The sequence below is a fragment of the Trypanosoma cruzi genome, genomic scaffold (genome assembly GCF_000209065.1).
Source record: "Trypanosoma cruzi strain CL Brener 1047053517063 genomic scaffold, whole genome shotgun sequence".
Lineage (NCBI taxonomy): Eukaryota > Euglenozoa > Kinetoplastea > Trypanosomatida > Trypanosomatidae > Trypanosoma > Trypanosoma cruzi.
In genome coordinates, this window is record NW_001849526.1 from 99,197 (window position 1) to 114,226 (window position 15,030).

The window sequence follows — 15,030 nt, forward strand, 5'->3', positions numbered from 1 at the left end:
AGCGGCGGCATCAAAAGAGCATTGTGTGTGGAGAGTCCTTGATTGAGTGCCTGTCTTACTTCTCTGTTCCGTCGATCGATTGTACCGTGTGCCGGCCAAACTGTTGACATGACGTTCTTCCGACGGCGGGGTCCACGTGACATGATGTTGCGTCGCGTGCTTTGGCGCGGGTGTGCGATTTCTGCAACAGTCGTTGGGCGGTTGCCTGTTGGGTCGTTGAGTGCGGCGTGGCGACGGGTGCGGATGGACCCGATTGAGTGCCGCGGGAAGGAGGAAGGCGGCGGAGCGATGGACACCCGAGGAGTGCGGTGGCGTGCAGCCATGAAGGTTGGCGACAAGGAACTCACTGCTTCTGTGAGTTGCCGTGTGTGGTGTTTGTTTCCGTTATTATTACTTGCGTTGTTGGATGTAGCCACTGTGGGGGAGGACTTTGTTTTTGTTTCTTTTTCACGCCGGTTTGGGATCCTTTTCTGCACCGGTATCCTTTTGTTTTATTGCCGCACTGTTGCGCCCTCTTTCCTGTCCATTGGGAGCAGCTGCAGGTGGGTTTTACATGCCATGGAGTTGTGTGCGTGCTGTCCGGTGTTTAATTGTTGCCTGTTTTTCCTGCGCGCACGCGTCCCCCATGCTCATGACAACAACCCTCATGTCAGCGTCTTCCCTTCTTTTCCATCCTGCTGCTGCTGATGATGATGTGTGTGTGTGTGTTCTTCTCATCTTCCTCTCATTTTGCCTCCCTAGACTGTGTGTGCAGCCGTGATGATGGTGACTGGCCGTGTGCTGCTGGTGTGTGCCCTCTGCGTGCTGTGGTGCGGTGCCGGCGGTGGTGGATGTTCTGAAAAAGCTAAAGTTCCTTCAGCTCCTCAAGACATTACGCCCGTTAATGACAATGGTCCTAAAAATGACAACAATTCCACAGGTGGCGCTGGAGGAGGTCGCCAAAGCGGTCAATCGAAGGCTTTACAAGAAAAGTCATTACCGGACCAAGGCGCAACCGGAGCGGGAGTGGAAAAGGCAATAAAACCCGAGGCAAAAGTACCAGAAACGGCAGACGTAGAGAAGAAAAACGAGGATCAAACGCAAGGAGCTGAAGATGTTGGTAAAAAGAAGGATGAAGAGCAGGAACCGAACGAGGAGGAAGAAGAAGAAGAGGAAGAGGAAGAGCAAGTAGAAGAGGAAGGAGAAGAAGAAGAGGAAGAAGAAAAACGTAACGGTAAGAAGGAAGAAGAGGAGAAAAAGCATGAAGACGCTGGTACCGGCACCACAGAGGGGATGTCAACAGGCAGTGAAGAGCAGCCAAATTTATCTTCTGGCGCGGAGGCAGCATCGAATAAAACAAATCTCAAAAGTACCCAAATAACTGACGACGATGATCCAGCAGCTGATGCTGCAGGGACAAGAAAAGAAAAACAAAATGAAAATAAAGAAGCCAATCCGAAAGAAACACCAGTCGAAGCCACAGCCACGAAGAATACAACGGCGATGAGTGGCGACAGCGACAGCAGCACCGCGGTCTCCCACACCACCTCCCCTCTTTTGCTTCTTCTTCTTGTTGTTGCGTGTGCGGCTGCGGCTGCGGTGGTGGCCGCGTGAGAGTGAGGGAGAGAGAGCCGTGCACCGCCCGCACACACACTCGTCCTTCTCTCTCTCTCTCCCTCCCTGTGTGTGTGTTTTGCTTTACGGGAGCAATGAGAGTGTGTGCGCTGGTCGTCCCACGCTTTGGCTTTTTGTTTTGTTTTTCATTGTTTTGTGGTTGAGAGCACCCATTCCGCGGGCTGCGTGTGTGTGTGTGTGTGTGTGTGTGTTTGTGTGTGTGTGTGATGATATGAGTAATTTGCGTGTGTGCTATCTGCCTCTCTCTGCCGTTGCTTTCTTCTGACTCTCTTGTGGCGCACAGCTGCTCTGCAAGTATAGACGCTGACAAACACAGATGCACACACACACGCCATTATGCATACTCCGTAGAGCGGCGTGATTGCTGAGGACGCACGCAGATGATTCTGGCTGCGAAATCCCTTGCGAGGAGGGAGTACGGGAGCCTGCGATTTATTTTTTGACACGTGGCAGGCGTGCAGTCGATTGGGCGGTGTGGGTTAATGTGCCTGGGACAAGTGCGGATTGCTTCTCGTCCAGCTGCTGCAGGTGCCAATGTGTATCTCCTATGCTGTGTATACGTTGGTCAGGGATTCTTCGCCTGTGTGCGTGATGTGCGTTGGAGGGTGCGCTGGAAGGGTGAACAGTAAAATGACTGGAGACAGCGCGTGGGCTTTGCAAAGGACGGTCTTGTTCTCTTTTGCATTCTGCCGGTTGCTTTGCCGGGTGTGGTGTTTCTCGGTGTGTGCTGACGCGTGACGAATAAGACACCCGCCGTGACCCCTGCTGCTGCTGGTGGTGGCAGTCGCTGTGTGTTCCCGGTGCACTCTTCTTCCATCTCCTGTTCCGTGTGTCTGTGTGCGTGAGTTTTTGTTGTTGGGAGTAACTGCGGTGGGGATGATGATGCCACTCACTGTGGAGGGGCGGCCGTGCTCACTGTTTCACTCCTTTTTCCTCTTCTCTCTCTTTCTCACACACAAAGAAGGAAAGGAAGTAAGGCTAAACGCTAATCGATACTGTGAAATTGTAAGGCACTGAAAGGACCAACAGCACACACACCGCCCACACACACATATTTATATGCTCTCACGTGTTGCTGCAGTGAAGGCACCCCGCACACACAACCGTCGCGGCGTGACCGGATCCAACGGAAGGAGGAGGGAAGGAGGAGAGAGTGAGCCGCAGAGGCCCAACATGTCCCGGCGTGTGTTTACTTCCGCGGTGCCGCTCCTTCTCGTCGTGATGATGTGCTGCGGCAGTGGAGCTGCAGTCCCGGAAGAGAAGCCGTCTGGCAAGGGATCGGAAGCGGAGAAATATTTTGCTTGGAGAAATAAGAATGATAAAGAAACAGTGAGTTTGCTTCGTGTTCCCAGTCTTGTTGAGATGAACGGTGATGTGTTTGCCGTTGCCGAGGCGCAGTTGAAGGATGAAAGCGATTTTAATGGGATTGCCTCGGGGTTCCTGGAGTGGAATGACAAAGCATCAAAAGAATTGGATAAAACTAAACTGAAGACGCAAGTACTGGTGGAATGTTTTTCCGATAAGGAGAATTGTGCCTCCCGTGGAGCCGATCTGGTTGTCTCCCAAGGAGTGAAGAAGGTACATGTGAGTCGACCAACAACAGTCGTTAAGGAAAGTGATATTTACATGCTCGTTGGAAAATACTGTCGGAAACCTGCTGCCGCTGGTGCTGGGGGGAGTGAAGCAGATGAATGGGGACTTTTGCTGGTGAAGGGCCAAGCCAGTGGTAATGGGGAAAGCAGCAAAGGAATCCTTTGGAAAGAAACAAACGATGTTCCACTGACAGCTTTTGTGGAGGAACCTCAATCCTTGACGCGGCTGATTGGCAGTGGTGGATCGGGTGTTAAGATGGAGGACGGTACGCTTGTGTTTCCCGTGGAAGCCACGAAGAAGAACAAGGATGCAAAGACCATTTCGTTGGTCATATACTCCTCGGATGCTAAACTTTGGACGCTGTCGAAGGGGATGTCTGACGATGGCTGTAGTGATCCCTCCGTCGTGGAGTGGAAGGACAAACTCATCATGATGACTGCGTGTGATGATGGCCGCCGCAGGGTGTACGAGTCCGGTGACAAGGGGGATTCGTGGACGGAGGCACTCGGGACACTCTCGCGCGTGTGGGGCAACAAAAAGGGTGAAATCGTTGAGAACGGGTTCATCACAGCGACGATTGAGGACAGGGACGTGATGCTCGTTACTCTGCCGGTGTATTCCAAGGAGGACAGTAAAAAAGTAACGGGCAATGGAAAGGGCAGACTCCATCTTTGGCTGACGGACAATACGCACATTGTCGATATTGGGCCGGTATCCGATGATGACGTTGCCGCCAGCTCCCTGTTGTACAAAAGTGCTGGAAGTGGAGATAATAAGAAGGAGGAGCTTATTGTACTATACGAGAAGAAGAAGGGCGATGGAGAATCATCACACAGTCTTTGGTCTGTGCTCCTGACTGAGCAGCTGCAGCGTGTGAAGGATGTGCTGGCGACGTGGAAGAAAGTGGACGACCTTGTCTCCAAGCTGTGCACCACTTCAAGTGCTGAGAAGGATGCCTCACCTGAAAATGCCTGCAGCACTACTGTTAAGATCACGGATGGGCTGGTTGGCTTTTTGTCTAACAACTTCTCTGAGAACACATGGAGGGACGAGTACCTCGGGGTGAACGCCACGGTGAAGAAGAAAGATGGGGCAACAGAGGATGCAGGGGAGACGGGGGCAACAAAGACTTCCGATGGTGTGACTTTCCAGGGAGCGTGGGCGGAGTGGCCTGTTGGCAGTCAGGTGGAGAATCAGCTGTACCACTTTGCGAACTACAACTTCACTCTTGTGGCGACGGTGTCCATCCACAAGGTGCCGGAGGGAGATAACACTATTCCTTTGATGGGTGTGAAGATGAATGGTGAACAAGGGAAATTTTTTGGGTTGTCTTACGAGAAGGAAAAGAAATGGAAGTTACTGTGCGGTGACGGAACGAACGAGGAGCTCAGCAGCATTGGGGAACCTGAGACAACACACCACGTGGTAATTTTGCTACGAAATGGCAACCAGAGCTCCGCGTACGTCGACGGTCAGCGTGTGGGGAATGGACAATGTGAATTGAAAGATATGGAATCGCAAGACATCTCACACTTCTACATTGGAGGGGATGGAGGTGCGAAAGGCGTCTCAGAGGTCCAAGACGTGTCTGTGACTGTGAAGAACGTCCTGCTGTACAACCGCCCGTTGAGTGACAATGAGATTGGCGTCCTTAACCCAAATAAAGTCGCCATTCAACATTTGAAGGATAAGTCGTCGGAGCCTTCAACAGTTTCTTCTGATTCCGTTAATCCTAACACCTCTCCGGCTACCGCAGATGCTCAGCAAACCGGAACTTTGTCTACTCCTGACGGAAAACATCTGACGGAACAGGGACAATCGATGGGGAGCAGTAATGCGGGCAGTGGCGGTGCATCCACAACAGCGGTGTCCGCTATAACTACTCCTTCAGCAGGAGAGGAGTCCGTATTGCAGGTGACGTCAGGAACATCTCCCGAAGGAACTCAAACTGTGGGTGGCGGTTCTACTGCTGATGGCGAGCCAACGATGGAGACAAGAGAAGGAGGAACGAATGGGCAGGAGGAGGAGGTTAATACACAGCTCGGGGAAGTAAATGCCACGACACTCAGCAGCAACCTCGGAAATGTGTCGCAAGAAAATAACAGCGATGCCGGCAGCATGTGTGGGAGCGGACTGCTGCCATCGCTGCTTCTGCTTCTGTTGGGACTGTGGGTGTTTGCGGCTCTGTGAGGAGTGACTGGCTGCCGCGTGGGACACTTGCGACCTCCCCAGCACAAAAATACACGTGATAATTTATTTCCCTTCTCAAATAACATTTATTTTATTCCCTGTTTGCTTTGCGTTTTGTTGTTGTTTTTACTTTTTATTTCTCATTTCCCCATTCCCTTTTTTTTTGCTTTTGGGGCAATCACTATGAACGTTTCTTCTTTTCTACTCTTCCCTCTTTTAATTGTTTGTTGCTGCACTCTTCCTTTGAGGGGTGCCGTGTGTTTCCCGCCCAACTGCTCCACTCGCACACCCACCGACACGCTCATGACGACGGCCCTGTGCGCCTCGCCTGCTGCACGCATGAGGAGGGGCCGCGACGAACTGCGCGCTGAGGGAGCCGTGACGTGTGGGCGTGCGACGATGGCCTGTGGGGCGGAGCACACATTTCTTTCCCTCTTGTTTTCTTTGCGGGCAGGGCGGGCAGACACCCGCAGCGCCACACACACACACACAGCCACACCCTGCCGCCGTGTTTTTCTTTAAGGATTTGTTTTGCTTTGCGTGTTTATTTCGTGCGGTGGCGCACCCTTCGGGGTCGGCCTCGTGAGCGTTTCTCTCCCCTCCGATGATTTTTCTTTTTTTTGCTGCGCTCACTCTCCCGATGGAGAGACGCGACTCCCGTCATGTCTGCGTGCTTCTCTCAGTCCCCACACACACGAGTGACTGTGCTCTGCGGGCCGCACTCACACGCCGATGAGAGGGCTGAGGGGAGCAGCAACACGCGGATGACCCCATGAAATATAAACGATGTGCGGACACATGGAGGGTCAGACGGTTGAAGCACACGCAACCATCTTTTTAATTTTATTTTGTGGGCAAAATATATACAGAGAGTTTGGTGTGGCCACACGGCTGCCAGGCGATCTTTTTTTTATTTTGTGTGGAACAGTAATGGACGATTTCTTTTTTCATTTATAATTATTTTGTGTGATGGGGTTTATATAAGACGAAGGAGGACGTTTTTTTGTTTTCAATAAATCTTGTGTGAATTGCCACTGCTTGGGCTGCAGTGCAGTCATGAGTTTGAGCGGTCTTCTTGTTGTTGTTTCCGTTGTGCGTCTCCGCTGTGCATTTTGTGCGTCTCTCCACATACTCTGCTCCCTCTTTTCTACATCTTTGCCTTGTGTTGCTGCAGGCACACACAACCACACACACAAGATGCACATTGCAGTGGGTTTGAATGCTCCTTTTGTAGTGCATGCTGGCAGTTGCGTGTGGCGGCTGTTTTCTTCCTCCGTGGCCATGAGGAGGGAGGAGATGGAGCGCAGCCCGAGTCTATTTTCCTGTGGGTTTGATGCACCGCGTGTGACTGCGTTGAGTTGGGCTCCGTCTCCCATTGAGGGCGGGATGGCAGGAAATTTTTTGGTGCCGCGTCATGGATGGATGAGGGTTCGCTTGCTCCGTGTGCGTTGTGTGGTGGGCGCGGGGTTTTGGCCATTTCCCTGGGGCTGCGGGAATGAGCTGGGGGAGATGGTGGTGGATGTCTTCTCCTCCTGCATGGTGGGTGGCTGCTGGCGTTGTGTGCCCTCATTGCGTGGATGCCGTCTCGTGGTGTGTGAACTGTGCGGCTGGGCCTGCTGCCCTCTCCTCATGTTGTCTGCTCTCTCTCGCTGTATCCGCTGTGCTCCGTCCCTCTCCCTCTCGTTCCATTCCTTTTCCTTTCCGTCCCACCGATCGGCTGACTGACACCAGCGACTCCACTACGGGCGATGATGACTGCGATGGTGACGGTGTGCGCCGTGTTGTTCCTTGGGCTTTTGTGCTGCTGCTGCTCGTCCGTGTGCGTGACGGCGACAGGAGACGATAATAATGATAACAGCAGTCCTCCCAGCCCTGAGCTAGGGAAACCGGATCCTACAAGAAATATTCCTGGTGCATTACAGCCATATGGTGGGGAGACCGGTGTGCCACAGACAGAGAGTGGGAGAGACAGTGAGGAGGGTTTGAGAAGTCAAGGACCTTCTTTCCAAAGGAAGCAGGCACAGCCATCACTGGACAGACACCAGTTCCGCCAGAATCACTACGTTCGGCTAGCGATAATCCAGAACCAGCAGGTTTGGCAACTCAGTCTCCGCACACACACAAGGTGCGACCGGTATGTCAGATGCACAAAATAAAAGGGCGCAGGAAAATACACAAGGTGATGAGGATCATAAGGCACCGACATCAAATCAGAAGTTTAAAATGCCAAATACGACCACCAACAAGACTACAACAACGCTCTGGGTCAGCCGGCCACCTCAACGTGGTGCCAGGGTCTAGTGCTCTTTGCCAGAGAGGAAGCTAAGCGCCTGCTGTTCATCCGCTGCTTGCGGAGAGGCAGGAGGCGCCGCACAAACGGGTCGGAAGGGCACCAGATGGAGCCATTTACATGGCTGCCCGCGGAGCGGTATTTCCATCCGCTGCTGAATTCCATCGGCGCTTATCAGCGCTATACATACTCTTTGCGTGCCGTATGTGACGCGCAACGACAAAAGCTACTGCCAGGCGGAGACATTGAGCAGAACCCAGGCCCCATAGCAGTACTTCAGATGAACGTTTCTTGCCTCACGCCGTCAAAACTCGCAACATTAATGGCGCAAGGAGCAGACATAATAGCCATCCAGGAGACTTGGAAGTCGTCGGAGCAGATCGCCAGCATGCATACTGGAGATCATGTGCTCCATGCACAGTCGCGCATCGGCAAGGGAAGCGGTGTGGCGGTGCTAGTGCGGAAAACTCTCCGCTCCAAGCGTGTACCCCTCACCATCCCTCAGCATGACACCAGCCTTGAAGTGGTGGTGGTTCAGGTTGCTCTGGACCAAAACCGTGATCTTATTGTCGCGAGTACCTACATGAGACCACCACCGCAAGTAACGCAATCCTTCAGGCGGTTAGTAAACTGCCTTCCAGCCTCGTCGCCGCTCCTGCTGTGTGGGGATTTCAACATGCATCACCCACAGTGGGAGCCATTCTTGGAGTCTTCTCCAAGCGAGGTTGCTGCAGAATTTTTAGAACTGTGCACGGATGCGGGACTCACCTTGGTTAACACCCCTGGTGATATCACGTATGCTCGTGGCACAAGAGAACGATCCTGTATCGATCTGACATGGTCAAAGCATTTGACTGTGTCAGATTGCTCAGCTTCTGTGTCGCCGCTTAGTGATCATTACATGCTAACATTTACGCTGCATCAGGCATTTATGGATACCATACCTTCGGCACCCCCTTCGGCACCTAGGACATTCTACAGTTAGGGGAAGTGCAAATGGGATTTATTCGTCAAGGACTTCGACGCACAACTTCCGGCATACGACTATAAAAAGCAGTCCACCGGCATTAAAGCTTTCACGAGAGCGCTTATTACTTCGTATCGACGACATTGCCCCCGCGGCATGCACAAGGATGGTCCCAGGCTTTGGGACGATACTCTCATGGAAGCAGAGCGGATTGCTACCGACAGCAAGGCCCGCTATCTACAGTTACCGACGCCCGACCGTGAGGCAGAAATGCAACGGACAAGGAGTCAATTCTTCCTCCCACTCCGAGAGCGCTTGCGCAACTCGTATCTACGTCGCATCAGCAAGTTAAATCCAGGCGAACCACTCGCATGGAAATACATTTCCGGACGAAAAAAGGCATCACTTCCACCTCCTACATCATTGTTGTTGGGAGGTGGTCAACACACTTATAAAACAGCAAGGAGAGCAGCGAATGCTCTCAATCGCATCTTTTTTCCACTTCATCCCTCTCACAAGGCAGTAAGGCCTTCCAAGGGCATCAACAGACAGAACCCATCTTTGAACATTGTTTCTACTTCTTCTAGTTCTGAGCCGCAGGACAACAACGAGTCTGCCGCAACATCTAATTCAGTTTTTTCATTCTCATCTAATTCAGAGCCACAGGATAACAACGAAGCTGCCACCACATCTGGTTTATTTGCTTATCTTCACTCCCCTCTTGATGCACCTTTTAATCGTACGGAACTGCTTGCTGCGCTACGTACTATGCCGTATGGCAAGGCCCCGGACCGGATGAAGTCTACAGTGAGGCGCTACGACATATTTCGTCAAAGGGTCTCCGATTCCTTCTTCGTTGCATTAACCACAGCTGGACGACCGGTGCGATCCCGGCTGAGTGGAGACGCGCTACCATCGTCCCACTCTTAAAACCCAGTAAGTCGCCGGAACTGCTTGAGTCATGTCGACCCATCAGCCTTACTTCCATTGTGAGTAAGGTTGCTGAGAAAATGGTACTGAAGAGATTGCTTTGGGTGTGGGCGCCACACCCCCACCAGTATGCATATCGTAGTATGCGTACTACGACGACGCAGCTGGCACATCTGATACACGAAGTGGAGCATAATAGAAATCATTATTTCCAAGTGAACCTTCCCAAGAAGAGCGGTATTGGTAATCAACTCCACTACAGACCCCATCGGACTCTGCTGGTGTTGGTTGATTTCAGCAAGGCTTTTGACTCCATAGATCATCGAGTCCTCAGTCGCTTGCTAGCTAATATTCCGGGGGTGAATTGTAGAAGGTGGCTTAGAAACTTTCTACGTGGTCGCCACGCGAAGACACGAGTTGGTAACAGAAACAGTGATCGGCGTCCCATGCTGCGAGGAGTTCCTCAGGGGTCCGTACTGGGACCATATTTGTTCTCCCTTTACGTACACCTACTTCTCAATCTGCTGAACAGCTTTGCGGGTGTCACAGCAGACATGTATGCGGACGACCTCTCTATTATCGTTAAGGGGCAGTCCCGGGAAGACGCCATTCCCACCGCCAACATGGTTCTCAAAAAAACTGCATGTGTGGAGTCAGGAAAATGGCCTGGCCATTAACCCGTCAAAGCGTGAAGCCGCTTGGTTCACACTCTCCACGCACACGGAATCAGATTATGATCGTGAAGGAAAGTGGCCGCTGGAAGTGGCTGGATGTAAAATCCCAGTCATGACCATGGGAGCATCGCGAACTACGAAGCTTCTTGGCATGGATCTCGATCCACGACTGACGCCAAATGTGGCGGCCTCCAAGCAATGCGCTGCCACTTTGCAACGGATATCGCAGCTACGCTGCATAGCGCATAAAGAGGCGGGACCATCTCCACATGACCCACGCACGTTCGTCATTGGATATGGTGCTTCCAAATTACGCTATGGCAGTGAGCTCATATGGGCAGTAGCGACGGATTCAGCGAAGAATGAAATGCAGAAGACGTATGCAACCCTGGCACGCATTGTCAGCGGAGTTCCGAGCACTGTCGACCCGGAATCCGCACTTCTAGAGGCTAATATGCCGCCGCTCCATGTCCTTTGCCTGCGCGCGCGGCTCTCCATATTTGAGAACACACTCGCATGTCCGATGGACTGGATGCGGAGACCCCCGCCTGAGCCACCGCCTCGCGCAGGTTTCCGCATCTCGCCATTATCTCGGGACGAGCTATACGCCTTCGTAGACGCATACGCAAAGGACTACGGCATCACCCAAAACTCACCACGCGAAGGGCGGTTCTTTCGCAGCTCCATTCCTCCCTGTTTTGCGGCCTCCGCTCACCAGGTCACCATTGGCGTGGAACTTCCGATGGGTCACTCAATAACTGACGAGGAAGAGCTGACAAGGGAAAAGCGCAGACTCAGCGGAGAGGCTCTAGCGCTGCACAGCCACCGTTCGTGGATACTCGCGACGGATGGAGGTGTAGACGTTCCAAGTCAGCCGGGGTTGGAATCCTGCTTTCATCCCTCAACTCATCTGAGATAATAGAAAAGGCCGGTATAAACCGCGGCGCACGCCCATGCAGCTACAGGACGGAATCCCGCGCGCTGCTTCTAGCCCTAGAGAAGCTGATTATCCCTCGTATCCAGCACAGGCATAAAACCCTGCTTGTGGTTACAGACAGTCAGTCTCTTCTAGCGGCTCTAAACAAGGGTCCGCTCAGTCAGACAGACTGGACGGAGGATCAGATCTGGCAGCGTCTCTTGACACTGGCGTGTGCTGGCTGGTCCGTGCACCTGCAATTTTGTTACGGACATTGTGGAGCACATGCTAACGAGCTTGCAGATCAGTATGCGATGCAGACTATGGCAACCGGACAATACACGGAGCAAGCAATCGCACCTTTATGGCATACGGACCTGCTGACATGTTTTACTACCCAGCTTATCAATAAGTGGCGTAGTACCATTCGTCAAGACACTCACCGCTGCTTGCTTTGCGGCACAAGGCCATCAGATCTCAGCGGCAAGGGCCTGATCACTCAGGAAGTTCTTCACCGTCAAGAACTGGTTCACCTCGCAAGGGCAAGGTGCGGTGAATCTGAGCTCTGGGGCCGACTATACTGGGCTGTGAGAGATTGCACGAACCAATGCCGTTTCTGCAACATCTCACCGGAACAGTCTGCATATATGCGCTCTAACAACGATCCAACTGCACCGGGGACGGACACTGTTCCCCCGTCGGCAAGGGACGAAGACGTCTCTCCAGTAAGGAGACGGACCATCACACGCCGTCGGAAGGAGAAATGTCCGCACTGTGATTCTATATTGACGGGATTCTCGAATCTCGTCAGTCACTGTCGGTCATTCCATCCGGAAAATCCTCCACCGCTTCCCGAGCTCAAATGCGATTTCTGTGACATGGTTTTCCCCACACGGAGAAGCACCGCACAGCACAGAAGTCGCTGCGCACACAACCCAGACGCCACTCGACATCGAAACAGCAGTGCCAGGAGGCGATCACTGCTGCCGCAGGATCAGCCTGCTTCCACAAGCACGCCAATTGGCACGCAGGAAACCTTGCACCATCTGCTTCTAGAATGTCCAGGCACCTTGGCTGTGCGCCAACGGCTGGGCATTGAGCAGGACCTTCGCCTCGGAAAGTTCTCCCAATGGCAGTTGCTTTATAGCAGGAAACTTTTGTCGCTGCTCAACCACCTCTTCGGCACCCAGATGGCATTGTATAGCTAGACGCGCTGGTAAGAGTAGGAAAAAAAATATAATGACCTCATGACGTCCAATACCACCGATGTGTACGGGCGATGGGACTGTATTCATGGTCCTCGAGCACACGCCCCCGCCGCTAAGGAGCCCACAAACAGCGGTGCGTGCAGCAGCGCCACACAGATCACGTCTTCTTTAAACAAAAAAATTAAGGAGAGTAGAGAAGTCTAGTTCGAAGGTGACATGTCCTTGCCGACGGTGAGCAGTGGCGAGCGCATCACCTCGTGGGTGGACACACCACTGCTGCTTCTGCCTTTGGGACTGTGTGTGGTTGTGGCGGTCTTCTGAGCCACGGAGTGTGGAGTTGCGACTTCTCACAGAGACTATGTGCCGCGTTCCCCACAGGTTTTCTTTTTTTGATGTTCTTTTTAATGTTGTTTACATGGAACAATGGGAGCACCTTTTTCTTTTGTTTTAACTTAATGGTCAGTTGCTGCGCATCTTTATGAGCGAAATGGTTTTCCTCTTGATTGCTTCTGTTGCCTACACGCGGTACAGGCCCCACGGCTGTGCGTTCCACAGACGACACAAAAGGAGGAGTGGAGGGACAGGCCGGATGCCGCATGAAATGTGTGGGATGTTGTGTGGGCTTGTGGAACAGTAATATTTTTTTTCTTGTGCAGGTACTGTACGCATGTACATATAAACACAGTCCTGCTTTGCCGCATGGCGTATGAAATGATGATTCTGCCGAAGCGTATTTTTTTGGAGGAGGAGACTCCCGTTGGGCACTCAATTACTTTTTTTGTTTTGGTATTGCTTTTTTACTTCTGGTGTGCGGGTCAGTGTGCGTGCTTCTGCGGGGCTGCTGCCGTTGTTTACTGTGCGTGTTACTGTGTGACTTGTCTCTCCTTTTGCTTTCACTCTCTGTGGACGTGTTGTTAGTTTGTGCTGAAGGCTACACGCAAGTGACAGGAGTGATGGCGATGATGATGACTGGCCGTGTGCTGCTGGTGTGTGCCCTCTGCGTGCTGTGGTGCGGTGCCGGCGGTGGTAGATGTGGCGAGGAACCCTGACAACAACTCACTGGGCGGCTACATGGCGTCGGGAGGGTTTGGAAGGAATAAGTCGTTTCTGCCAACTGGATCCAGTAAAAACTTATCCACACCGCCTTTGCTGTCAGCATCGTTTATCTCTGCTATACAAGCCGAAGCTCGTGAAGGAGAGGTTTCTTCTCCAGGAGTTACTGATTCACCTTTAAGTGGAGCCACGGGTCTTAGTCCTGCTTTTTCCGGTCTTGGTCCTGCTGTTCCTGGCCCTGGTCCTGGTTTTGTTCATGGTCATGTTCATGGTCCTGCTGGTCCCGGGGATGGTGCTGCTGCTTTTTCCGGTCTTGGTGCTGCTGGTCCTGATCCTGTTGCTGCTATTCCAGGTGCTGCTGTTCCCGGTACTGCTGATCCTGCTGCTATTCCTGGTTCTGCTGTTCCCGGTCATGGTGCTATTCCTGGTTCCATTTCTGATGCTGCTATTCCTGGTCCTGCTAGTCCCGGTGCTGCTGCTGCTTTTTCCAGTCTTGGTGCTGCTTTTTCCGGTGCTGGTCATTCTGTTGTTGGTGGAAGTGAACCTCCGAACTCTCGCTCCGTCGTTATTTCCTCAAATCAAGGTGGTAATGGAAAAACAGCCCCGGTCAGTGTTTCATCCGATGAGCAGATTGTATCCCCACAAGAAGTTTTGGCACAAAAAGAGACAGGGAGTCAGCACACCTCTTTGCCCGAAGAACAGCCAACGGTGTCATCCAACAATGAAAAGCAAAGAAACAATTTTGCTTCAGCAGGGGGTCGCACTATTGGCCACAACGCCGCGGGAGATGAACTCCAAGACTCTTTGGAAGAACAAAACAAAAATGAACATTCACAAACGAACGAGACAAAAAAATCATCAGGGGATCAAATTACAGAATTCCAAAGCAGTGGAAAAGAAATCTCGGAAGTATCCAACACAACAACGCATGGGGTAAAAACTCAACAGCCAAAGACAAATTCCGTAAATGAGAAGAACTACAGTCAAAACACGGATGCATCCCACACCACCTCCCCTCTTTTGCTTCTTCTTGTTGTTGCGTGTGCGGCTGCTGCTGCGGTGGTGGCCGCGTGAGAGTGAGTGAGAGAGAGCCGTGCACCGCCCGCACACACACTCGTCTTTCACTCACTCTCTGTGTGTGTGTCCCCTTGCATGGACTCTCGCCCTCACCTCATCCCACGAAGCACACACATAATGTGCCCATTGTATATATGCATGCACACCCATGCAGGCCCGTTGGTGCTCTCTTTTGCACGACACGCACCGCTGCCGTCCTGCCTGGCTGCATGGGCGGAGCACCGTAACTGTTTCTGTTTTCTTTTTATTGCATTGAGTGGGTGACCTCTTACGATTGTTTGAAGTAGTTTTAATTTTTCTTTGCTGTTTGCTTTAAAATATTTTAAATGTTTTTTTTTTGTTTTTTGTTTTTTTCTGGTGGTGCGATTTCTTTCTTCATTTCTTTTTTCTTTTGTTTTTTGTGTGTTTTGTTGTTGTTTTTACTTTTTATTTCTCATTTCCCCAATACCTTTTTTTTTGCTTTTGGGGGCAATCACTATGGACGGTTTTCTTTTCTACTCTTCCCCCTTTTAATTGTT

General features: G+C 51.9%; 2 protein-coding genes and 1 pseudogene across 2 annotated transcripts, besides 9 other annotated features; all 3 read left to right on the top strand.

The window, feature by feature from the left end:
• Window positions 1-299: part of a sequence feature (areas not merged during assembly with more than two copies in the genome that could not be assigned to a particular haplotype) that runs on past the window's edge.
• Window positions 300-1,612: a sequence feature (heterozygous, Esmeraldo-like haplotype).
• Window positions 760-1,593, top strand: Tc00.1047053511173.270 (mucin-associated surface protein (MASP), putative; the record flags this gene model as incomplete). The annotated part of the gene is made up of 1 exon (XM_816294.1): window positions 760-1,593. The coding sequence occupies one exon, from the start codon at window positions 760-762 to the stop codon at window positions 1,591-1,593; it is 834 nt and encodes a 277-aa protein (XP_821387.1).
• Window positions 1,132-1,206: a microsatellite.
• Window positions 1,613-2,330: a sequence feature (haploid, Esmeraldo-like haplotype).
• Window positions 1,777-1,820: a microsatellite.
• Window positions 2,331-15,030: part of a sequence feature (areas not merged during assembly with more than two copies in the genome that could not be assigned to a particular haplotype) that runs on past the window's edge.
• Window positions 2,674-5,397, top strand: Tc00.1047053511173.280 (trans-sialidase, putative; the record flags this gene model as incomplete). The annotated part of the gene is made up of 1 exon (XM_816295.1): window positions 2,674-5,397. One exon carries the CDS (start codon window positions 2,674-2,676, stop codon window positions 5,395-5,397), a length of 2,724 nt encoding a protein of 907 aa, XP_821388.1.
• Window positions 7,657-12,409: a mobile genetic element.
• Window positions 13,334-14,509, top strand: Tc00.1047053511173.309 (annotated as a pseudogene).
• Window positions 13,750-13,918: a microsatellite.
• Window positions 14,842-14,976: a sequence feature (T-rich).